General features: G+C 49.0%; 1 protein-coding gene across 10 annotated transcripts in view; it reads right to left on the reverse strand.

Annotated features, from left to right (window-relative positions):
* The window catches only part of ENAH (ENAH actin regulator), a 137,124-nt gene that overhangs the window by 13,648 nt on the left and 98,519 nt on the right, over positions 1–24,957 (reverse strand). For 5 of the 10 annotated variants that reach the window (XM_042975391.1, XM_042975392.1, XM_042975393.1 and 2 more), the window contains 8 exons: positions 23,360–23,444; positions 8,877–9,229; positions 6,959–7,075; positions 4,706–5,010; positions 3,661–3,806; positions 3,444–3,501; positions 2,665–2,713; positions 455–521 (listed from right to left, as the gene is read on the reverse strand). In XM_042975391.1, coding sequence (XP_042831325.1) covers positions 455–521; positions 2,665–2,713; positions 3,444–3,501; positions 3,661–3,806; positions 4,706–5,010; positions 6,959–7,075; positions 8,877–9,229; positions 23,360–23,444 — 1,180 coding nt within the window. Of the gene's footprint in view, positions 1–454; positions 522–2,664; positions 2,714–3,443; positions 3,502–3,660; positions 3,807–4,705; positions 5,011–6,958; positions 7,754–8,876; positions 9,230–23,359; positions 23,445–24,957 lie in introns of all 10 variants that reach the window. The other 5 variants (XM_042975388.1, XM_042975387.1, XM_042975390.1 and 2 more) reach the window with 2 other exon arrangements.

Raw genomic sequence — 24,957 nt, forward strand, 5'->3', positions numbered from 1 at the left:
CAGCCTGCTCCTCAGGGAAAATGCAGAAGGATGAAGGATTCAGGATGAAGCAAATTTGCAAACTGCTTTCCAGAACTCCAGAGAAACAAGCGTGCGTGTGTAAATAGGAGCTCAAAGCCAATGTGGCAAAACTAGGAACTGGGGAGTCTGGACGATGGGCATACGGGTGTCTGCTCTTCTCTCGACTTTTCTGTAGTTTTGAATTCTTCAAAATAAAACCATTCGGAAGGACCAAAGCGATCTCAAAATTTCAGACAACTGGCTAACAATAAGCATACGGTGGGGTCCAGACAATCACTAGGAAGAACAGACCGTGCTCAGTGGTTTCCAAGAGCAGTAGCATTACAGGTTTTATTTGCTCCTTTGCACACTCATATCCACCATTTGATTTTTCCTACAACGGAAATGTAGCCGCTAACCACGTGTAAATGTGAACCTTAGAGAACACAGGTACCTGGAGATGACAGGTGACTTGCTGCCATTCACTGTATTCGCTCTTTCCCAAGGTTTTCTTGCTGGTTCTTAAAAATATGGAACATAAGTTATTAAATACCTTATGTGCTCCCAGAGTTACCGTGAAACAAATAACAAAATCCTAGACGCCACTATACATGTTTAGGCAGTAATACAGATAAATAAAAAATTTTTCATTTCAATTCTGAACTTTAATTAAAATCTGTAAGGATCCTGGGCGCCTGGGGGGCTCAGTCTGCTGAGCGTCTGACTTCAGCTCAGGTCATGATCTCATGGTCCGTGAGTTCAAGCCTCACGTGGGCTCTGGGCTGACAGCTCCCAGCCTGGAGCCTGGCTTCGGATCCTGTGTCTCCCTCTCTGTCTGCCCACAACCTTGCTTGTGCTCGGTCTCTCTCTCGCTCTCAAAAGCAAACATTAAAAATTTTTTTTAAAACAGTAAAATCTATAAGGATTCTAATTTGTATAACCTCAGACCTTAAAACAGGAAGAAATGAATAAGCAAGTGTGACCAGCCCCCCTAGGAAAACTGCAGACTGTGAAATGTAAAACACTGTATGTCTGCAAGCCAGGGGCTAAAAGTCTAACGAGCAGGACTCCCGATCGGATGAGGAGTTCTTGGCTTCTCGGTCTATGGATACGCCTCAGGGAACATGCAAATGAACTATGAACACGTTTGTATAAAAATACAGTCGGCCACCCCTTCTCATTGGGGGTGGAAGGATTCATAGCTCTTTTCACCTTGTGAACAGCTCTGGGACCCTAACTTACAGTGGAGCTCTGAAGAATCTGTGCTCTTGGTAACAACATACATACAAATTTTGGCTTATGGAAGAAAGATAAAGTTATTACAGTAAGTGGTTCACAAAACAGAGGATTTTTAAGGAAGGCAATGTCAAAGTGATCTGAGTCCTATTTAGAGGAAAAACAATTCACAAAGTCACAGTCTTAACTACAAGATAGCTATCGAAGTACCAAATAGTCACCATTCAATAATGAGAATATGAGACTATGTTGGGTTTTTTGGAGAATGGGTTACAATCACAAAAATGGAAATTTTTTAGGATTTCTAAATAGTGCAATTCTAGAGGTCGCTGGTAGTCTCCAAATCAAAACGAGTAGGAATTAATGTGGACATTTCTCTACAGTGATTACTTATGGGTCATTCAAGATAGTAATTCATTGAGATCATCAAATTTATTCATGTTGCTTTATTCCAAATTAGATAAAAAAGCTGAAGAGACAGTCCAGCTCTTTGTCTTTTGGTCAAACACAAGGAAATGACACGTAAAACATGAGAGCCTCACATCCTAGGCACGGACACCGCGCTCGTGCAGTGCCCGCAGTGACAGGTGGTTTCTTTGTATTCTGCATGAAATACTCTCCACCCAAGATTTCTCCATGTCAGAAACTGCACTGAATTCAACAACACTTTTCGAAGACTTTAACGAGATTTTCCTTTTACCTTACAAATTAGAAGCTTTACTTCCTTATCAGTACCACCCAAATGCATGGTTAAAATGACAATGCTCTCTAGTTGAGAACGTTTTGAGGTGGATGCTAGTACTAATAACTACAGGCTCACTTAATCTTTTTTTTTTCAATAATGGTTTTTAAGGTTTATTTATTTTTGAGAGAGAAAGAGACAGAAAGAGAGAAACGGAGCATGAGCAGAGGAGGGGTAGAGAGAGAGGGAGACACAGAACCGGAAGCAGGTTCCAGGCTCTGAGCTGTCAGCACAGAGTCCGACGCGGGGCTTGAACCCACGAACAGTGAGATCGTGACCTGAGCCGAGGTCGGCTGCTTAACCAACTGAGCCATCCAGGCGCCCCTCACTTAATCTTTACCTTTAAGAATCAATGATTAAAGATACTTCCCTTTCATCTATGTATATTTCCTTGCTTTAGCAAATAACTTCAAATCATTAACAGTAGTACACGCGGAATGTGTTAAAAATTATGATTTTCAAAGAAAGAATCACCAGAAAAAATCTTCAGGTTTTAACGGATCTCCCAATATCACAGAGGCAGAGGAAAAACAAGTCATTGCTTCTGAGCGTGAACGAAACACTTTTAACATTTTCGTGGCCAAGCAGGTACTTGGTCCAAACATGGGTAAAGGGGAATTTTTAATTGAGGGGCGTTAGTATTTTGAGAAGGTTCTCAAAGGTTGAAATAGATCTCCTAAACTTACCGGGTGTACTTGTCGACGAGGCCTTAGAAGTGACGGGCTCGGAATCTTCCTAAACATACAGAAACTCGTATTAACCACACCACATCTGCTAGAATAACCCGGGGCACAGACTCAGTGCCGCACTCTCCTCCGCCTCCAGTCCTACTGGTGCGCTGCCCGCCGTGTCTTTTGTCAGCCTCCTGCCCCTTCCGTTCCAGCACAGACTGTCCTCCTCTGCCCCAACTCCCCTCCCCGGGTCCTGTCCTCGAGCACCCTCCCTGAGCGGCACCAGCCGCCGAGACAGAGCCAGATGTCACAGACGGGTCGGGGTAATGGCACGGAACACCAAACTCGGGGGGGCGGCGGGGGAGAACACCTGTACTGCTCAGACACCGGTGCACCGGGCAGATAAAGCCCGGATGACATGGGGAGGGAGGAGGGGGCGCAGCCCAGAACCATGGGGGAAACCGTTCAAAACCAGGACTCAGTCTAATTCCTTCGTTTTCAACAGCAGGTAACTGAGACCCTAAGAGATTTTAAAGCTCGAGTGAAAGGTCATTCTCTCATCTAAGGTACAGCACTTACTCTACAGGTTAGAATTCAGTCCTTTCCCCACAAACTCAACCCATCTTATGAAGAATGCTAGTAAACATTTATACGTGAGGCTCCAAACAAGCCGTCTGCTGTACGTGAAGGGCCGAAAGAAGCAGTGACAGATTCCAACTAATCTCCGACACCGTCTCCCGAAGGAGCTCCCCTGGCTCTCGGGCCCCAGCCAGGCAGACTCTTCATGAACTCACGTGTTTGTCCTCTTTCTGTTCGGTGTCTATCGTTGATCCCTTTTCAGCAATTCTTCTCCTAGAAAGAGGGTAAGTCAGATTGTTAAAAAATTCATCTAACTTTTAGCAGAACAACTACTTCTCCAGAGGGGAAGAACTGTGCCCGGCTCAATTACAGCTGAATGAAACAAACACGACCCTCTCAATCGTGACCACGTTCACGTAACTCCTCGCTTACCTCCTGGCCAGCAGGGCGCTCATCTCCTCCATCAGCCCGCTGCCCCCTAACGGGAGGGGTCCGTTCCCGCGACCCGTGTCTGATTTGGACAAGGCTGGGTTCGCGCCGATGGTGCTCCCTCCACTCGGGAAAGAGGCGTCCTCCACCTTAATGAGAATAGACACACAGTGAGCCCCTACGTTAGACGACCTGAGCGTTACATTCAAAACAGAAGGAAGACTTAATTTCAACACAAACATCTAAGTATTATCTGTAAAATCTTTTTAAGAACCTATGGAGTGAATGGCGTGGATTTACATAAATCGGTGGAAGTTTCATCAAAGTTAACGTCAACAGTAACGGGATAGAAAATAACGGGATAAGACATGTCTCCCTGTTCGATACACTGACAAGGACATACACTTTGGGAGGGGGGGAAAAAAGTGTAACCTGCCCCAGAATGCATAATACAATGAGGAAACCTACCAGGGAAACCAAACTGGAGGAGGAGCCACAAAATCAGTGCTTTGCAGACGTCAGCAACGTCAACGTCGTGTAAGAAACACTGAGGGGCTGACACAGATTACGGCATACTCGGGACATTACAACCAGACGGACTCCAGGATCTTGGGCTAGAAAAGTGGCGTGAAAGACATCACTGACCCCAGATGCGATCTGAGTAGGTCTGTGGATTGTTAACAGCCCATCGATCCAGCTTCCTGACTCTGATCATTCTACAGCGGACACACAGGCGCATGTCCCTGTCCCTACAAAGCAGGATTTACGGACACTGTGGAGTGGCGTGTCTGACAAAAGGGGAGAGTACTGTGTTCGCCCAGAAGGAAACACAAACACACGGAAACATCAAAGCAGATACTGTAAGCGGTGAGTCTGGGCGATGGGTTCACAGAAACTGCACTCTCTCAACTGTTCTGAAGTATAAATTATCTCAAATTTTTCAGTCAATGAAGTTCATGAAAGTAGAATACGGTAACCTCGGTACTTGAGTCGCTGAGAAAGGCCAGGAGACACACACAGAAAAGGGGACACTCGGAAACGCATTTACCCGGGACACTTTCCTCAGTTTCGCTCCGGCAATCGCAGCGGCAAGTCCGGTCAACGGGCGATTGTCTTCAGACACTGATCCCGCAAAAAATCCAGATGCGGGGAGTGGGGGCGCGGGAGGGGGCGGAGGAGGGGGGGGGACCTGGTTGGGAAGGGGGGGCGGGGGCGGTGGGGGCGGCGGCCCCGCTGCGGGGAGCGGAGGGGGGGGCGGCGGCCCCGGGTGGGGGGGCGGTGCTGCGGCGGCCGGGACGGGGCCGGGTGGGAGCGGCGGTGGGGGCGGAGGTGCGGGTGGTCCCAAGACACCGCCTGCAGGAGAGAGACGTTAGACAGCCGGTCAACGGGGCGCCGCGCGGTACCCTCTTTGGGAAGCGGTGCAGGACGCCACCGCCTCCAACACTCACTATTGTTCGTGAGCTCCGCTTAGCACAATGTTAAAGTCTGGATCAGGGTGAAAAAGATACTAAAATGTAAAGCCAAAATAGAGGACTTCTTACTTTCGATTTTTGGGTGTTCCCGGGATTTGGTAAATAAAATAAGTGCTCGCAAAATCTGCGCCGGGGGCAGCGTCCCCGAAAACAAGCTAGTGTATGTGAGGGCGGTTAGTAAGGCCTGAAGAAACAGACCCAAAGTCGTCTGCGTGCACCCCCAAAGGCTGAGACGTAAGTCTGCAGTGGTGGAGACCCCGCCTGTGCCGACTGAGACCATGAGAGGGCGTGGGTCCCCATTCCAGTATCTTACACACGTTCCACACTTAAATCCGGTGTGCACAGAATCACCAAAATGAAGGAATCTACTAGAACACAGCGCAACCTCAAAACAACCAGAAGTAATTAAAGGATCCGGAATTGGAAGTAGAGAGGTTTTTTTAGTCTAGAAGACAGGGGAAGAGAGAGATGTCTCCACATCTAGTAAAACCACAGAGAGAGTGAACACGAACTTCTTTCGTATCGGAAGAACGACCTAGTAGGCACTCCCCTCTTGGAGAGTTTCAGGACAAATAAAATGCTATCTGCACAACGGGTGGGGATTTTCTGCAGCTGCTAACTGAGCACTGACTGAGCGGTTCACACAAGCTGAGAACACCAATGGCTCCTAGAAGAGCACAGAGCAGGGGACGCCTCTCTTCCCGGGCAGTGGGCCCCGAGGGCAGGGCGGGGTGGCTGTCAGGTCAGGCTCACTGTGCCTCTCTGTCCAGCACTGTGGTCACATGTTACACATCTGCACATACTAGAATTCTGGCTCAGTGTTTAAGCCAACTTGATAAGTCAACGAGAAAAAATATGTACACAGCAGTAACAAGTCTTATTACTTAAGAACCAAGATTTTTTGAAGGAGGTGTTTAATTTAAATCCAGACTGTAACACTGTTTCTTTATAAATACAAATCTGTCCTATTCCTTCCTTTACTTCCTGCTAAATCCTCTTTTTGAAAAAAAGAGTTGCTGAGCATCGTCTTTACTTCCAGACCCAGGTCCTCCCCTACTTGCAAATAACCCACCCTCAGAAGGTCACACCCGCCCTCCCCCGTGACCGTGACGGCACGGCTGGGCAAGGGGAGGGGCGGGAGGGATAACGGGGGCGGGGGGGGGGGGGGGGGATGCGTATTCCCCTCCCACCACCCCTTCAGCCCACCACCGCCCGTCACTCGGGAGCGCGGAATCCGCTGGGGCATACGGCAAGCCTGCCGTTCCTCCCACCCCTTGTGCCAAGTCAGGCTGCCCCGCAGGATTCAGGGCGCACCTACCCCCTCGAGTCCAATGTGGGAAGCCCAAATGAGACAGGGCCCACGCCCGGAACTGTGCCGCGGCAGACTCTAGGATGATACGCTTAATGCCTACAGCTGGGCACCAAGTCTGTCCTCCAAATTTCCCACAGATTAAAGGGAGACAAGGGAGATCATATAGTCACTGTGCAGACAAACGTGTAAGTAACGTCTTCCTAGTGAAATTGAAAAGAGCTGTGTCGTGGGGGCCACCAGATACCGGACCCCCCCCCCCCCCGCCCCGTGATCCTGTGGGAGACACCCAAGTCCCAATCGCCGTGGGAATTCCTCATATGGATCCTCCGAATGCAACCGATCCAGCAGAAGACCACCTCCCTCGTCGGCCACTTGTTCAAACTACAGACAGCGTGGCACGGTGACGGGAGGCCGTCCGCCTGGAGACACCACCCTCCCCGTCCTTCCAGGCAGTGACGGCCGCTGGCGCGCCACCTTTCGAGGGACGAGTCGTCAGCGGCAACGACGGAAGCCTTACCCTGTTGGGCTGGAGTCTCGGCCGGCTGAGAGGCTGCCTGCGAGCCTGGCTCAGAAGCAGAGGAGTCCCCCAGCACAGAGTTTAGAGGAGTCTCCGCAGGGGCAGGCGCAGGGGCAGCTGCAGAGGGAGAAGGGAGAACACTAGGCTTGGAGGAGGGAGCTGAGGCAATGGGGGTGCTTGGAGGAGGAGAGGCTTGAGGTCCACAGTGTGAGCGCGGTGCGAGGGAAGGCGGCGGCGGCGGCGGCGCTGCTGGCCCTGAGGTAGGCGGCGGAGACACCGGACACGTGACAGAGTCAAGCGGCCCGTCGGGTGCTGTCGGTGACGGAGGCAGTGGGGGCACAGGAGAAGAAACACAGACAGGGAGGACAGGCCTCGGACCGGTCGCTTTGCCGGGGGGGCTGCTAATCATGACCGGAGGAGATGGAGGGAGGGGCGACACAGTGCAAGTAGACCAGGCACAGGGCTTCGCGGCCGGAGGCTGAGAAGAGGGTGTGTTCACGGGAGAAGAAGGCCGAGAGTTTTTGTTCAGAGGACGAGGAACCGTAGCGTAATGGGGAAGAACGGGGTGGAAGGCTGAGCCTACAGATGCTGCAAAACGTGTCGCCGAGTGCCGAAGAGGCGGTGTGGGGGGCGTGCAAGTAGGTGGCAAAGCGGTCACCACAGCATAGTCAGGACTGGCGTCTGACCCTGGAGCTGCGATGACTTTAGCATAGGATGGAGGAGGTGCCGCAGGAGGCTGGCAGCCGGCATACTCGGGCAGCGGCGCGCTATACGGGGAGCTGTCGGAGGGCGGAGCTGCGGGAAGGTGGGGAGCGGCAGCAGAGACGGGATAAAAAAGGAGAGAGAAAAAGGGAGCTAGTGAAGCCACAAAACCAGCACTCGGACACAGTGCACGCACGCAGACCGCGGTTAGTCCCCGAGAACGCGCTCACTCGTCCATGCATCCCGAGACCCAGGGGAGGAGGACACGGGCTCGCTTTCCGTCTGGCGAGCGTACTGACACACGACATTGCTCACTTAGCTCGTCTTTGGCAAGAAGAAGACTCTATCTCAAGTCTCATTATTCGGTCCACCGAAAGGACATTCAAGTCACGTGAGTAGGACCACAAACAGAAGAGTAAGTCTGCTTGTTGTTTTACGAACAAATAGCGAAACTGGCAAAAAGTTTCACAGAGGGCTAGGGGCCCCTCGTTCCTGCTCATTTGTGGATAAGTTTTGTTTCTTTGGTTGGCTACAACCCCAGAAAATAACGAGGCAGTTAAGAACAAGTAAATCAGCTCAAACGACAACCCGTCAACCACACTGAGACCTTGGGTACAGGCCATATGGAATAGGAAAATAATTCTGAGATCCTAGGACAGTAAATGTCAATTTTAGTGAACGTCTCAAACTGTGCTTTTTAACGCTTACATCTTTCGATAAATTCCATCCGATTTAGAAATTTTCACTAATTTTTTGCAGTACTAGAATACATGCAAGCCAGTCAGTTTTAGAGAGGGTACTTTTCGCCTACTATTCTGAATTCCTCCTTCAAGCACTTTCGAGCACAATCAAACAAAGTTCTTGAACAGGACAGGAGTCAGGACAATTTAAGCAACCTCAAAGGGCGGGGGGGGGGGGGGGGGGGGGGGGCTGTGTTCTAAGTTCATCCAAAGTAAACACTTCCCACAAAAACACGCACTTTACAGCCAATTTACAGGGAGTGAGAAGACTTGGAAAGCCGGGCCGCACGTTTCCGACTTTCTCAAGCCCCCGGCGCTAAGTGCAGTAACACCGCGAGGGGGAAGGAGGCGGCAGAGCAACAAGTGCGGCCCGCCTCTCGGTGTCCCACTTGCTGCCCGCCCCCCACGCCTCCCACGCCCCCCGCCCGCCCCCGCCCGCACATGCACCCGCACGGAGCACGGCGCGCGCTTCTTACCGGCGGCCGACAGCCGGCGCTCCCGCTCGCGCTCCCACTCCAGCTGCTCCTGCCGCTCCAGCTGCTCCTGCCGCTCGCGCTGCTCCCGCTCCCGCTCGCGCTCGCGCTCCCGCTGCTCCTGCCGCTCGCGCTGCTCCCGCTCGCGCTGCTCCCGCTGCTCCCGCTGCTCCCTCTCGCGGTCGAGCCGCTCCAGCCGCTCGCGCTCCAGCCGGTCCTGCCGCTCGCGCTCCCGCTCCAGCCGCTCGCGCTCCAGCTGCTCCTGCTCCAGCCGCTCCCGCTCCGCGCGCTCCACGCGCTCGCGCTCCACGCGCTCCCGCTCCAGCTCCTTCTGCCGCTGCTGTTCTTGCAGCTGCCTGGAATTCCGAGACCAAAGCCATCAGAGCCGCGCGGCGACGGCCGCCGTCCTTAGAAGCCTACTCGCCACGAGCCCGCGTGCGCCTGCCTTCCGAGGCACAGGCGAAGCGAGCGGAGCCTGCCGTCCACGGCGGCCCGCACCACTTCCCAGCCTCACGGAGAGGAGGGGAACTTAGCAGGGTCACTAGGAGCACACGACACTAACGGCTCACTTTAGTGTGCACTGTTCATGAGGGAAGTGCCACAAAGAAATGAATTTTCCAAGTAACTGAGCGTACCACCGTAGTGACCAAGTCACTATTTCGAATGTTCACGATACAAGTTAATACGTCATCATTTTAGAAATACAACGGCCGGCGAGCCACGACAACAGCTCGCCCAAGTTTGCGCCATTTATTTTTAAGCCGTTTCCCTACTGCTTCCGAAGGATCGCTACCGGCAGATTTGCTAGGAGAAAAGGTACACACATCTTAAGATTCTGGATACATGGCTCCAAACTGTTCAGGATTAGTGGCTGGGCTTCCCAGCAGCCCAAGGATAGAGAGAACCTCCTTTCACCACTGGGGTCTTTAACTGCTGCTAATGCACTTGCTGTCAGTCACGCGACAGCTGGCCTCCTGGCCCCTGCAGCCTACTGGGACACAGCTGCGTGCGTCCTTTGATGGGTTTTCTGCCCCGACGGTTAACATTCCATCCTCATTTGTAGAGCTCTTTTCTCTATTAAAGCTAACAACCTATCGTCACAGATGTTGGTCGTATGTATTTTGAACTTTTATTACGGCTTTTTAACTGCCTTTGATTTTTAAAGTGTCATTTAAAACTGTAATATGTTAGATTTGTTAAAGTTGTAATACGGCTTTTAACTTTTACATAGAGAGTCTAGTGGTGGGATTCCTTCATGTGCTCTGCCTCCGACATCCCTCTTAGCCCCTTCCCACAAGATTATGGAATTACACGTTTCTACAACAAAATCCTTAGCTCATATGAAATTCATCTCGGGTTTGGGCACGCAGTAGTGAGCCACATCGCTGTACCTTTACTGGCAGAAGATGCCACCTTTCTGTGTGTTGACTGTTTCTGAAATTCCACAACATTTGGTTCGTGGATGTTTGTCTAGAGTGGCACCAGTATGCCTGGACGTCTGAAAGAAATTATCTAGTAGGGTGCATCCATCCTTATTCCTCTTCCTTTTGAGTTTTTCTAGAGGATTCTCAGATACTTCGCTTTCTCTGGCTAAGTTTTAGAATCACTTTGTTAAATCTACCCCTTCTGCCAAGACCTACCCTTCTCAGTCCTATTAACACTTTCTGAACTTTGAAGATCGATGGAAAACATTCATGTCTTTTAACCTCCTTGTCTAAGAGTGTATGGAATGTCTCAGTATTTATGCAATTAAATTACTATTCACGCAATTAAATTAAAAATCCCCTTCTTTCATGCTAGGACTTCAAATGCTGGCTGTGGAATCGCTGTGATTATATTAAAACCTACAGAGGCCCAATGTATGTGGCTGTGAAACATATAGCTTGCTTTTAACTTCCATACATACATATAACAGAGCAAGCAAAGGTCTCCAAGTACCCACCTGGACCTAAACAACAGTCTTGCCATAAAAGTTAACTTTCCCCAAATAAAAATACTCGGCCCCATCTTCTACATAATAATCTCATAGCACCGTGGGTAAGATTAAATGAAGTAATGCCTCGAAAGCACTTTAAAAAGTGCCTGAAAGCATATGAACACTCAATGAATGTGAGCTATAATAATAATTGTTTGGAAATTTCAAATTAGGACTTTCCTTGGACTGGCTAATAGCCTGGCTGGGTTGCAATTAGAGGCAGAACTAAATGACAGAGGGTGTATGCTAATCTTTGTTCCTCCCAGCACTAGTAATAAACCACTAAGATTCTTCCAGAAATCTCTCCCCGTTTCCTAAACTGACTATAAAAAAGGAAAGAGCCCACTTGACAAGTGAACCAATCCCACTTCTGTCGGAAGAACCCGAAGCCTCCCTTGGGACAGGTCACCGGACTTGACAGTATTGCAGGAGACGGGGTGCCTGGGGGGCTCGGTCGGCTGACAGCTCAGAACCTGGAGCTGCTTCAGACTCTGTGTCCCCCTCTTTCTCTGTCCCTCCCCCACTCACGCTCTGTCTCTCAAAAATAAATGCTAAAAAAATATTTTTTTAAAAAGAATATTGCAAGAGAGAAGCAGAAGAAACCTACGGCAGTGCTCGGGACAGGCAGTGGTGGAGATACTGGCTGGAACATAATAAATCAGATTTTTAGGGCACAGTACTGACTTTGTTACGCTGCTGGACAACCGCTAGCTGCCAAAGTTACGGAGGGTAGCAATATCGCTGCAGGGGTGAAGGCAAGAAATTCGGTGTACTCACAAGGATGTTTTCAATAATAAACTGGGTAGACAGAGTCGGTTCTTTTTGTAATACCTTCTAATAAATAAACTTGGCTGGGATGTACCATTAAACTTAAAACACGGTCTGTGTCAAAAAATAAGGGCATACGCTATAATAGAATCGTCTAAACAACCTATTGGTCCAAAAGGCGAAGAGACGCCCACGTTATTCTAACCAGAGCGCATCTGCATCCGGAAGCTGAGGGGAGCTATCTCAGGGCACGGAAGCTCACGGAGAAATCTGTGACGAAAGACCCAAGTCACTGGGCCCCCTGTACGCTTCCGTGCCACCTCTTTCATTTTACTCCCGTCAAATAATGTGGGTGCACGAAGCTTACTAACAAAACCAACAGACGACTGCTCCAACCTTTCCAGCCCTGGCGCCAACACCAGAGACCATTACTGCCAACTCTTTTTGGACGTTCCTTCTGTTTTCACTTTAGAGACTGCCTACCGATGCCTCCTGTGGGGCCCTCACCACACCCGGGTCCCTAAGCACAGTCCCAGCAGAATGATGAGATCCATAATCAGAGTTTATGTCACTGACACAATAATGTAAATACTGTTCACAGCTAGACCATAGAGTATCCTAAAACTACACTGCATTTCTTTTTATTTATTTATTTAAAGTAATCTCTGCACCCACGGTGGGGCTGGAACTCATGACCCTGAGATCAAGAGTCGCATGCTCCACAGACTGAGCCAGCCGGGCGCCCCTCACTGCAGTTCTCATTCAAGTTCTCTGGGTTTTGATTGTTTGTTTGCTTGTTTTTACCTCCAAGTTAATGGCCACTTCTCCAGGCGACACAATGCTTTTATCACTAAAAGTAAGCTGAAGTCACAGGCAGAGGCCAGGTCTGAAGGATTACTGCATAATGGCATTTACAGCCAGGGAATCCTGACTTAAGAAGATTACTCCACAGGTTATGATATTTATTCCAGGGTTCTCAGCCTATCAAAGATCAAGAGTATCTACTGATGTGGGAGAGGAGCACATTGCCAGATGGCTTCCCCACGATCACAAACACACGGCTGGAGGAGGCAGTTCACAAGCTGCAGAAGATTCCGCTGACCACATAGTCTCTTGATTTGAAGGAAGGACGGAAAGCGTTAAAAGCCCCTGGCTCATTTCTAGCCCGCTCACTGAAAAGATGCGCGTCTAAATATATTTCCCAAAGTAGTGTGTCAACAAGAAACTCTCAGGCTTACAAATCTTTAGTAGTGTGAATAATTCTCTCCTAAACGGGATGGTGTACAAACATGACATTCACACGTTTTGATCTCTAAAGCAGGACGTTTGTATTATCTTTTTGGGGGGCAGTTTCCAAATTTATAATCTCTGCTTTTCCCAGAAACACCACTCCCGACTCTCATACAGGAAATGCAGGGGACGCCTCCTCCTAGAGCTGTGCTGCACGGTTTCTTCACTCTTTGCTAGAACCATCCGAGGACCTCTCCAAAGTACATGGGCTCTAACCCTGAAGTACTCACAAATTCCGCCAGACTGATTTTTCTCTTAAGTTAGGATATGCATTTTACCATAATTTGAAAGTTTCTGAGAAAATGTACCTTTTTCCAGAAACAATTACAGTGCAAAGGACCAATATCATAGCCACCAAGAGCATTTAAAAAACATCACAAATAGTTCCTCCTACCACCCAAATACCCCTTTCCTCGAAAGAAGTCTCCCCAAATGTCAAGAGATGCCCAAAGCACTGGCCAACAGTGAGAGTAATAGGTTTTTAAAAATATATTCAGACACGTATTTAGTTTATGTTGACCCAAAGACTATTTTTCTTAAAGTGAGCAAAATATAATGAAATTTAAAACCACATTTCGTACAGCCTTGCCTATGATGAAGAGTGTTATTAGGTAGATAGAGAATGATTTAAAGTCTGAGTTGACAACATCTAGTAACACTACGATGCTACCGACACTTGTCAGAAAATAAAACTACATCTTCTGATCACATCACGTGGGTCATTCCACTTCTTCATTAGTAAGCAAATACAAAACGGACAAGATGAAAGCAGAGGATGCAGGTCTCAGTTACAGAGCCCCCGACACAGGCCCGTACTCACAGCAGCAGGCGGTCGACTCTGGGTCCATCCGGCCCCGGCCGGCTGACTGGGGGGCTGTACAACCGCATGGTTCCCGGCCTGCTCTGTGCTGGGACTACCAGGCCCTTTTATATCTTTCAGGTAGTGGTGCCCATTCGCTATTTATAGACATTAACTAAATTACATCCTATGTTGAGACTGAACACAGGACTGACTCATGTTTCTTAAATACGGTTTTCATCACAGTCAAAGAAGCCAGATATTACTAACACGAGTAGAAACCAAAGACTGACGTCAACAAACGATACGTACAGGGGTAGAGAACTAACCAGTAACTACCATCACGTTACCAGAGTCAAGGTACTGGACTCACTAAGACAACACCTGGAGTAAACATCTGTTTCATCAACTCGAATTCACGCTCATTAAGACAGAAAGATTAAACCTGTAAAATGCACACACACCTTAACAGTCAAGTCGCGTCACAGAGCGTGTAACAAAACACAGCTTCCGATCTCGCTCTCCAGAAGCAGAGCCTTTCGATCTGGCGCTGATGCCAGGTTCCCACATACGGTGGTTTCCTGAGCTCCCCCAGTTCTCAGCTGTTCAGTCGCACGGTACCCGCTTTCTCCTTCACAGGGGAGCCATCTCCTGCCCCTCTCCGCCACAGAACCTCACCTTCCTCACTCTTCCGATAAAATCACGACACCACTTTGGATCCCAATATTCACGGCCAATCACATCTGCTCTTCCGAGCAACTTCTTCCTTGTTCTGGTGTCAAAAGTCACCGTCTCCTCCCCATCTGGTTCTTTTCTTTACGCTATCCCTACTTCACCCCCAACTCTCCAACCGGAACCGTAAACCCTCTCGACATGACCCGGCGCATCAGGTGATCCGCTCTATTTCGTGTTCCCTCATTCTTGCTTTTCCCAGGAAGCACCTCAGATCCCTGGCCCATCGGACGGGCCCCGAGATCTGGCTTTCACCTTCAGTGACGCTGGGAACTCCCTAATCTCATCCCAAGATGGGTGCCTTGTTTCCTGGTGGGGCCATGACCTCATTCCTGAATGGTTTATTCTCTCACTTTATTTTTAAATGTTTATTTTTGAGAGTGAGCATGCGTGAAAAGGGGTGGGGCAGAGAGAGAGGGAGACAGAGGATCTGAAGCGGGCTCCGCACTCGAACTCACGAACCATGAAATCGAGACCTGAGCCCAAGTTGGATGCTTAACCAACTGAGCCAGGCAGGCGCCCCAATTCTCTCATTTTAACAGAACACCCCTTCCAGTAGCTTCCTGGGAAGTTGTACAGAGAAGAAGTTTGGAAACAACCTCTCAGGATTTGAAGCCCTCCCGCCCACCCCAAGCTCTACTCTCGCAGTCTACAACTCCAGTGACAGGCCCTGTCGGTGGGTCTGTTTTTCTCACTTACTGGGCCGGACACTGGCGAGTCGTGTCCATCCAGACCTGGGGCCCCACAAGTGAGAACCCAGGGCCCAAAGCCGGCCACTCCCGCTTGCCCCTGCTGTCCCCAGCAAACTGCAAAGAGGCGAACCACTGCCACAGAAGCCTCGTGGCCACTCTCTGGCTAAAACATTTACCACCTGGCCCTACTCGGAAAAGGTCTGCAGCGCTCTGACCCACACGACCACATCACTGAGGTCCAGGAAACTTTCTCCTGTCATTTATTTGCAGATTCTGTTTCCTCAGGCTTTTCGTTCTTTGCTCCCTTAAAGCTCCCATTATTTGGATATCGGACCTCCTAATCTGATCTTATTTTGTTTTCTTTCTCGTTTACTGTCCCTTATCTTTTATTATAACTATTCCTAGGGTAATTTATCTTTCAAAACTCCTATTTTTTTAATGTCTAAGTACATTTCCTTACTCTCTGAATGATTATTTTTTAAATAACTAGGGTTTCTGCTTTAGGAGTGAAATATACTCTCCTAGTTTTCCAAAGCTGTTACCGTGTATTTTCAGGTTTTCTTCTGCTCCCTGTATTACACCTATTTCCTCCAGCTTCAGTTTGTTCTGTCTGTTGTCATCTGTCTTCAGGCCACAGAACACAGGAGCCCGGCTGGCTGAGGCAAGGACCAAATACTAAGGGTCCGCTACAAAGTATCTTCTTCCCAGTAGATCTAACCCCCCAGCAAAGATAGATTAAGGGATGCAGGCCAAAGGAAAATGGTGTATACCTTTCTCGTTATGGGAAAATACTTAAGTGTTAAAAAGCAAGGTGCCTTTTTATTATACGACAAATTCAAGACAAGACTACTAAAAAGCAATTTCTGGGGCACCTAGGTGGCTCAGTCAGTTGAGCATCTGACTCTTGATCTGGTCATGATCTCATAGCTCGTGGGATTGAGCTCCACGTCGGGTTCTGTGCTGATTCTCTCTCTCCCTCTCTCTGCTCCCCCCACCCCCCCAAAGCATGCGAGCACACACTCTCGCTCTCTCTCTCTCAAAAATAAATAAATAAGTAAAAAGCAGTTTCTTAGCATGGCATACAAAGCACTTGGCAAGCTGGACTCGACCTACTGGTCTAAGGGGGGGGGGGGGAGTAGGGCCCCCTGCTCGCCCCGCCCTTACCCTCTGCTCTTCCTGCCTCGAATGCTCCACCAGGCCCCATTCAAGGCCTGGCTCAAAGCCATCTCCTCAGGGAAGCCTCCTGCCATCTCCCAAGCGGCACAGACAGAAGCCTAAGGAGCATAAAAACAGCGTGTCTTATCTTATTTAACTCTACTCCGAACCATATACACTCACATTTTCTGTCTCTTACACCTAACACCTACACATACGTGAATTCACTACCAGAAACTTCCTGGCTTTTTCTTAGAAACTTTATTCAGGTCTCTACTCTCAAGCAGCCTACGATGTTCGCTGTGAAGGAGACCCTTCTGTAAACCAGACCCTCGACGGTAAAAGGTAAAAGAGCGTGTGAGTAAGTCGTAAGGGTTCGGAAAAGCAAGCCACCGACAGACCCGGAGGAGAGTCTACGGGCAACGAGCGGCCGCCGAGCGAGGCACGGAGGAGACGCCGGGGCACAGAGACACCGCCGGGGCCCCGGACCCCGACGCCCGCAGACGTCCGGCCAAAGAACTAAGCCGGACGTGAGGACGGCTCGCGGGAGCGCTGAGGGGAAGCGACACACGGGACCGTCTGGACTCATTCCGGTCTGCAGACGTCAACAAACTCTCCCCTCCCGGAATTCCAGGAAAACCCTGACCGTGCGCACACAACCTCACGACAAAGTGGAACACGGAGGGGTCGGCGGCAGACCAACTCCATCATCAGGTCTACGGAGGCGGGAACAGCAAGGCCGGAAGCCTCGACCTCCCTCCCGCCCGCGTCTCTGTAGACAGTGCAGCCGAGCACCTGCCCGGCGCCCTTCCGCGCACGTCCGGCGAAGGTCCCAACCGCGCGCCGTCAGAGCTCCCCCAGCCCGATGTCTCCCAACAAAACCCCCTCCGCTTGCACAGTCCCCCGCGGCTCCGGTCGGGGACAACTCGCCCTCCCCTCCCCACCCGCTCGGGTTAAAAGCCGTGACCCTTCCCCGCCGGCACCCCGCCCCCAAGGAGCCCAAGACTCCGCCTTCTCGCCACGCCCACCCCTCCCTCGGCGGAAGCCACCCCCGGGGCCCGCCTGGTTGACCGCGACGGCCGCCGAGTCCTCCCGCCGGACGGTCCCGACCGCGCGCCCGCCTGCGTGCGCGCTCCCCTCTAGGCTAGTCTCCGCGGCGCAGCCAGACGGCCGGCCGGCCGAGACGGCAAGCCGACCCACGTCCATCAAGACCACTCAGCGGTTCCTCCTTCGCTCAGAACGAAAGCTCAATTCTCCGCGATCGCCCGCCGCGTCCCGCGGGACAGGACTCTCCGCGGGCTTCAAACCCACCGACCGCTCTCCCTGTGCACTTGTTCTCTCTGCCCCGGCCTCAGGGGCCTCTTCGTCCACGTGCACACGCGTGCACGAGCACCACGAGGCCTCCGCCCGGGGTGCTCCCTCCGCACGCAGCGCGCTTCACCCAGACACCCACCTGGCCGGCGCCCTCCCTCGCGTCGGGGAGAGCCGCCCCGGCCGGCGTCCCCTTGCCCCTCTGGCCCACACGCCCCCCTCTACTCGGCCTCTTCCGGGGGCACTACTCGCCTAGGAGGTCGACGGTCCGTCTGACTGGGGTAAGGCTGTTTACGTCCCCGCCCCGCTCCGTCGGAAGCAGGGGAACAGACGGCGCCTGGAACCTCGCCGCGCCGCGGAGCGGAGGCGACCACAGCCGGCATCCGTGCCGAACGAGGCTGAAGCAGACGGGAGAAGAGGAGGCAGGAGCGGCCTCCCGCGAGGCCAGGGGACAGGACGGGAGCGGGCAACGCGGCCACGATCGGGCCGATTAATAACCGCACGCCCTGTCTGCAGAGCAGCCGCACCGCCACCCTCTCCTCCCCCAGCTCAGCTCAACAGACGCGGTGGCGTTTACCACAGCCTGCCCTCTGAGCAGACACGCGGCCTGGGGTGAGCCACGGCTTTGGGGGAGCCAGGGCTAGCTCGGTCGGCATCTGTGGGGTCCCGAGGCCGGTCGGCCCCCCACCCTTGTTCCCTACCGAAAGGACAGCCTGCCAGTCTGTGTGCTCTGCCCGCCTCCACAGACCCCCGTCCCCGGCAGCCCTCGCTCTCAGGGAGGCCGTGTCCGGCAGAGACGTCACCTCCATGATGCAACAGGAAACCCGAGCCGAGGACGGATGCCATTCGATCGAATCCGTTTACAAAGAAGCGGACCACTCGAGATTACCAGATATTGGAGGAATATTGAGTACACAAGACAAACAACCCAGCTCTACAGGAGGGGGAGGACTCAGAAAGGACGAGAACATGAGAGACTTAAGATACAATCGTGAGTCTGGAACAGGCTGTTAAGAAGGGAATGATTACAAAACAGAAAAAGCTCTCTTGGAGATTAAGACTGGTCTTTCAATAGAGATCCACCACCGTCCCACCCGATTAGGTGGCCGTGAGCCAGGGGTGTGGCCTGTGGGCGCGTACAATGTGGCCTGTCTGGACAGTAATGCGTGGTAAGTGTAAAATACATTCCGAATTTTAAAGACTCAGTATGAAAAAGAGAATGTAAAACACCATAACAATTTCTACACTTACTTTATGCTGGAATGATAATATTAAAAAAAATTTTTTAAATGTTTATTTAGTTTTGAGAGAGAGAGAGAGAGAGAGAGAGAGAGAGAGAGAGAGACAGAGCACAAGTGGGGGAGGGGCAGAGAGAGGGGGAGACAGAATCCCGAGCAGGCTCCATCCAGGCTCTGAGCTGTCAGCACAGAGCCCAACGTGGGGCTCGAACTCACAGACCGCAAGATCATGACCTGAGCTGAAGTCGGATGCTCAACCGACTGAGCCACCCAGGCACCCCTGGAGGGATAAGATTTTAGATAAACTGGGTTAAACACGATATATCATTAAAATTAAGGTCACAGGTTTCTTTTTTACTTTTGCTAATATGGCCACTAAAAATTACATACATGGGCCATACTGTATTTCTACTAAATAGTGCTGGTCTAGGATATGTGGCTAAAAATATTACCAATGATACAGAACAAAAAGAAAAAAGCAGAAAATGAAAAAATAGAAGTATACTGAAGCAACAACCCTGGAGGCCAGCATCTGACATGTAGGAGTTCCCAAAAAAGTCAACAGAGAAAACAGAGAAGACATGTTAAAAAAATAAATTAAAAAAAAAAAAATTAAGAGATGTGCTTATTAAGTTTTCAAATGGAAAAGGTCTATTAAATATTGAGGTTAAAGAAAGAAATGAGGGAGAAAGAAACCACAAAACTCAAAAACTTTAGCTAGTCACATATTCGTGAGGACTCCAACTACCCTGGTGAATGAGGTTTAAAGGGACCCCAGAGTGGGGTAGGGGGTGGGGGGCTCCCCTGCAAACACACGGACAAGACAGCACACCCAGGGGGCGGAGCGGGACGGCAGGACCACTGAGCCCCCCTCGCAGAGGGAGCAGTGAAGAGACACAGGTTCAATTTGAAAGAGAAACCGACAGCAGGACTACAAATAGTGGCCACTGGTAACGGGCAGGGACATGAAGAATTCGGGTTTCCTAGTAGAGTCAGCCGCCACTAGCCATCACTCGACTAATCAGGAGACAGAAATAGAAACATATAATCTCGCGCTATGGAAGAAGCCATCCAAAATACTAAAAGCAGAAACGGTTAGGAGGGATTGAGTCTGGAGATTAACACGAAGGGAAGGCCACACGCTCCCCCATCTCCGACCCTCCGGCACTACCTGGGATTCTACCATGAACACACGACTTAAAAAAGAATTAATCTGACTTAAGTAAGCAAGTGGGAAAAACTGAAAGGGAGCTAGGTTAAAGGCAGGAAAACCAACTAGAAAACGATGGCAGTGAGTAAGGGAACACACGCCAGAAAAGCTCTCGGTGACGAGAATGTCCGAAGAGACAATCTGTCAGGCTTTCCGAGACAGAAGTGACAGGGTATGCCGGAACAGAGCCTGTGAATGAAGATAATTACAGACTTCCTAAAGCAGAAAGTCCGGGTGAAATACGAAGAGAAGGAAGTGTGCGCGCCCTGAGGTATTAGCGGGATACCCAAACGCATGCGTTCCGCAGCAGCTCACTGAGGACCACTCGTTGGAACCGAAGGGTCTGTGACCCTCCGAAATGTCATGCGGGTGTTGCACAGAAGAGCACGTGTACGCGCATTTAAGAAGGATGCAGGGCTGGGTGGAAGAGGGCAGGAGTCCACTGCTGGCACCAAATTCTCAAAAGGACGCGTGGATTCCATTTCACTGGAAATATGGATCTCAGGTGCAGATCACGGCTGTAAACGCGGGAGCCGTCAGCATAAGACAGTTAAGAGAAAACTACAATATCCCACAGAATCCTCAGTTTTTTGAAGGTATACCACGTGCGGAAAAAACCCAGAGACAGCTAAGCGCACGCCCTTGCGGAAGAAACGGAAGGGAGAGCAGTCCGCGATGAACAGAGACTACAGTACCAAAAGGAAGAAAGCAGAGGCAGGCTGTGCACCAGGAGAAGAAATCTAAACCAGAAACAAGCCAATGATGATGGAAGCAGCATTTCCAGGAGATCGGAGCAGACACCAACAGATTTCACCAGATAAAAATGGAAGCGGGTAGAGGAGAGCAAAGGGAAGGAACAGAGATAAAAATGAACACCAGGAGAAAGAAAGTGGTGTCCAATGGAAGGTTTATCCAAGAGAAAGGGGCGCCGGGCTGGCTCAGTTGGGTGGGAAGTGCGACTCTTGATCTCGGGGTTATGAGCTCAAGCCCTACATTGGGTGCGGACATAAACATTGTTTGTTTTTTTTTTTTAATTAAAAAAGAAAAAAAAAGAAGAAAGTCTGTGTGTGACTATGGACAGAAAATAATTTAAAAACTTACATCAATTTTTTGGACGATTTCAAGTCTTCAACTAAACAAGTAATATAAACAACGTCCAATTTCAAATCCTGACGTATCTTCCCACATACAAGCAGAAAAGCCTCAAGTCCGGCTGAGCGCTGCAGGGCTAACACCCAGATGGGACAGATACACACAGCATTTTCACAGCAATCAGTAAAAAATTCGCTCAGTACTCATTTCCAGTACAGCCTCGAGCTGCAAGTCGTGGACAGCCCTCCATGTAGCGGACGGCCCTTCAGAGACCCTTAACCAGCCGGCAGCATCCTCCGCGGCTCCGGTCTCTATTCTGTGCTGTCCTCACCTAGCACCTGTCCCCAGGGCCACATGCTTGTCTGCTCCACAACGTGAAAAATTATCTGTTACATTTGGGTTCTCTCCTGGTTCTTCCTGGCTTTCTACAAATGGGTTACTCCTGATAATACTACAATCATTTTTTTATTAATTATTTTTCCGTGTGTATGGGGGGGGATGGGCAACAGTATCATTACAATTTCTAACTCTTGAAATTATTTTGGAATGTTTAAAACAATACAGAACTTTTAAACCTTCCTTATTTCTACAAAAACTTAAGTTTTATTTCTGTTACAGCATCACTCAAAAGAGACAGATTTTCAACCAAATAGAGAGGGATTCAACCAGAGAGGCTGTGATGAAAACAAAATTCATTTCGGAAGGGCCTTCCCCCAGGGCCACGCATTTACACACAGAACGTGGTGAAAGATCCCCGTCTGTCTATCTGTCTTTCAGAGGAACATGACACACATATCAAGACAACATGAAGAATATGAAGAGTGTTTCAAATGTGGATCCAAATCAAAGGTCACAGGAAGAAACTCTAGCTTGCCATGGAGCAAATGTTTGTCAACTGGAAGAATCCATCTGTAGGACGATTATCAGCTCTCTGTAATAAACAAGTGACCTACTAGTGATTAAAAATAACAGGGGTGCCTGAGTGGCTCAGTTGGTTGGGCGTCTGACTTCGGCTCAGGTCATGATCTCATCATGGTTTGTGGGTTTGAGCCCTGCGTCAGGCTCTGTGCTGACAGACAGCTCGAGCCTGGGACCTGTCTAGGATTTTGTGTCTCCCTCTCTCTCTGCTCCTCCCCTGCTCATGCTCTGTCTCTCAAAAGTAAATAGACATTAAACAAACAAACAAAAAAAGGCAATGTCAACATCTCCAAAAAGTTTTCATTTGTTTAAAGTGGAAGGCCTGGGGCGCCTGGGTGGCTCAGTCGGTTAAGCGTCCGACTTCGGCTCAGGTCACGATCTCGCGGTCCGCGGGTTCGAGCCCCGCGTCGGGCTCTGGGCTGACGGCTCAGAGCCTGGAGCCTGCTTCCGATTCTGTGTTTCCCTCTCTCTGCCCCTCCCCCGTTCATGCTGTGTCTCTCTCTGTCTGAAAAATAAATAAACGTTAAAAAAAAAAAAATTTAAAGTGGAAGGCCTGGGAGAACCTGGATGGCTCAGTTAGTTAAGCATCCAACTCTTGATTTCGACTCAGGTCATGATCTCAAGGTTTGTGAGATGGAGACCCGAGTCAGGCTCTGCACTGACAGCGTGGAGCCTGCTTGGGATTCATATTCATTCTCTCTCTCTCTCCCCCCCCCCACCCCTTGATCACACTCTCTCCTACTCTCTCTCTCAAAATAAATAAAAGATAAAATAAAATAAAATGGAACACCTGGTTTAACTAATTCAGTTTTAGTTGCTGAATGTATAGAAAACTCTTTTGTTACAAGTTTGGTAGCTTACAGTTCAGAAACTCTGCTAATTCAGAAAAAAAAAACTATACCTAATTGAGGCTGTGTTACAATTTCAAATCTATTTCTTTATAAAGGGCATTGAAGCAACGAGATGATTACTATTGATCTCACTGAACCAGCGATTTAATCATGAACAGAGTGAGTCTGTATCCATTACTAAGCTCTATGGTAGTATCTCAAGATCAGAGACTTATCCAAACAGCCAACACAACACCAACTTTCTAGTTAAATTAGTTATGTGAAAGCCAGAATGACCATAGATCAATCTATAAGCACTATAAAAATAAGACTCCGTGAAGTGAAAGTCATTTTGTATGCTGCTAAGTGACTTTTAAATGGCTGACAAGACACAATCTACTTCCTATATACCACTTGATGCTCGTGGGCCTTCCGCAGTAGAAAGAAAAACTGCAAATAACAACTTTTAAATTTACCTTCTTTGAATTTCCAATTCTTCTTGTGATGGGCCATTTTGAACTTGGGCAGGTAGCTGTGAATTTTGTCTAGGCAATGTTGGCCCTAAAAAGGGAGGAAAACATTATAGATGAACATTATCTTTATAGCTAGCTGGACAGAGGAGATAAAATCATGAGAAGAGTAACATAAAACCATCACATATTTACAAATGTATCTTCTTTTTTGTTTAGCAAAATAAAATATAAGCTTTACATAACACACAGCAAATGAAAGACTGCGACATAATACTGCCATCATCCCCAGAAGGCTTACTTGAAACAAATGGAAAACACCAACAATAAAGGAAAATAAACATTTACATATGAAGAGCTTGAGGAAAACAAGTGTTCAATGAGCATCTGAATAGGCGCCTGAGCTTGGCATTTTCTAGGACAATGAGACATTCTCTTCAGGGTACTTATTCATGAAGTGGGGAGGGAGAACTTAAATGAAAAAAATCAGAATTCAAAAACTCACCTAAATAGAACACTGGAAATGAAAAACAGGAGAGAGAGAGCATGAGAACCTTATTACTAGGATGAAGTATGCTAATGCATTTATCAAATTTGCCCAATTTAAGCTGCCATTCTTATTTACTGGCTTGGCATTTCCAGCACTGGTGAAAACAAACATTTGCTAAACTTCTAAACAGAATTAGCCTACTTCTCTGAATTTTTAATGTAACAGAGGTAATCTTAACAACTTTTCATTTGGGGTAAAAAACAACCCCCCCCCCCAAAAAAAAAAACCAAAAACCAAAAACCCTGCGTTCAAACCAACACGGCTCTGTCACGAGAAACTAATGACCCTTCATTCCCACGTACCATGTACAATGCAGACCCATTTTTAGCATCTTATAAAGAATGCCATTAAATATGGGACATTTTAATGTCACTGGATATAAAAATTAAATGTATCATGAGAGAAATGAACACTGGACCTAATATGCAACGCCCACGGTTAAAACAGAACAATCTTGAACTCTAACCCAGTAAACAAAAGAATCCAGTAAACAAGTAAATCTAGTGTGTCAGCAAATGCCCCTAACAGATATTGTGAAAGTGTTCTGTAGACCACTACTCCAAGAAAGAGTTGATAGACAAACACTTCTGTGTACTAATGCCAATGCTCGTATCTCTAAGTTAACAGCACAAGAGCACCAACTGTGTGCCATAGAGTGAAGTGACCCTCACAACTAGAAGGACATGGCAATATAATAATACAGTACTGGTAGATCCCAAATGTAGAAAAGCAGATGATTTGATCTAAACTTACCTACTAAATTTTTTCCTCATCTCTTTCCCCATTTCTAGATTAATCATGTAATTTGTCTTTTGGAGGACAAATTACATGACAACTGCAGTGATGTATTTCATTAGATTTCCTAACAGTCTGCTATTTTGATAACCACATAAAGAAAGGATTAAAATATATTAACCCCGTGTCATCGGCAACAACAAAAAATCAAAAAGCTTTTTAAATTAAACACGCACTAAATCTGCATAAACAAAAAATAAAACTTGTCTAGCAACCAGGCTGGAATTGTATCCTTCTCTTGGGAATGAACATACTGATG

Source organism: Panthera tigris, chromosome F3 (assembly GCF_018350195.1).
Source record: "Panthera tigris isolate Pti1 chromosome F3, P.tigris_Pti1_mat1.1, whole genome shotgun sequence".
Lineage (NCBI taxonomy): Eukaryota > Metazoa > Chordata > Mammalia > Carnivora > Felidae > Panthera > Panthera tigris.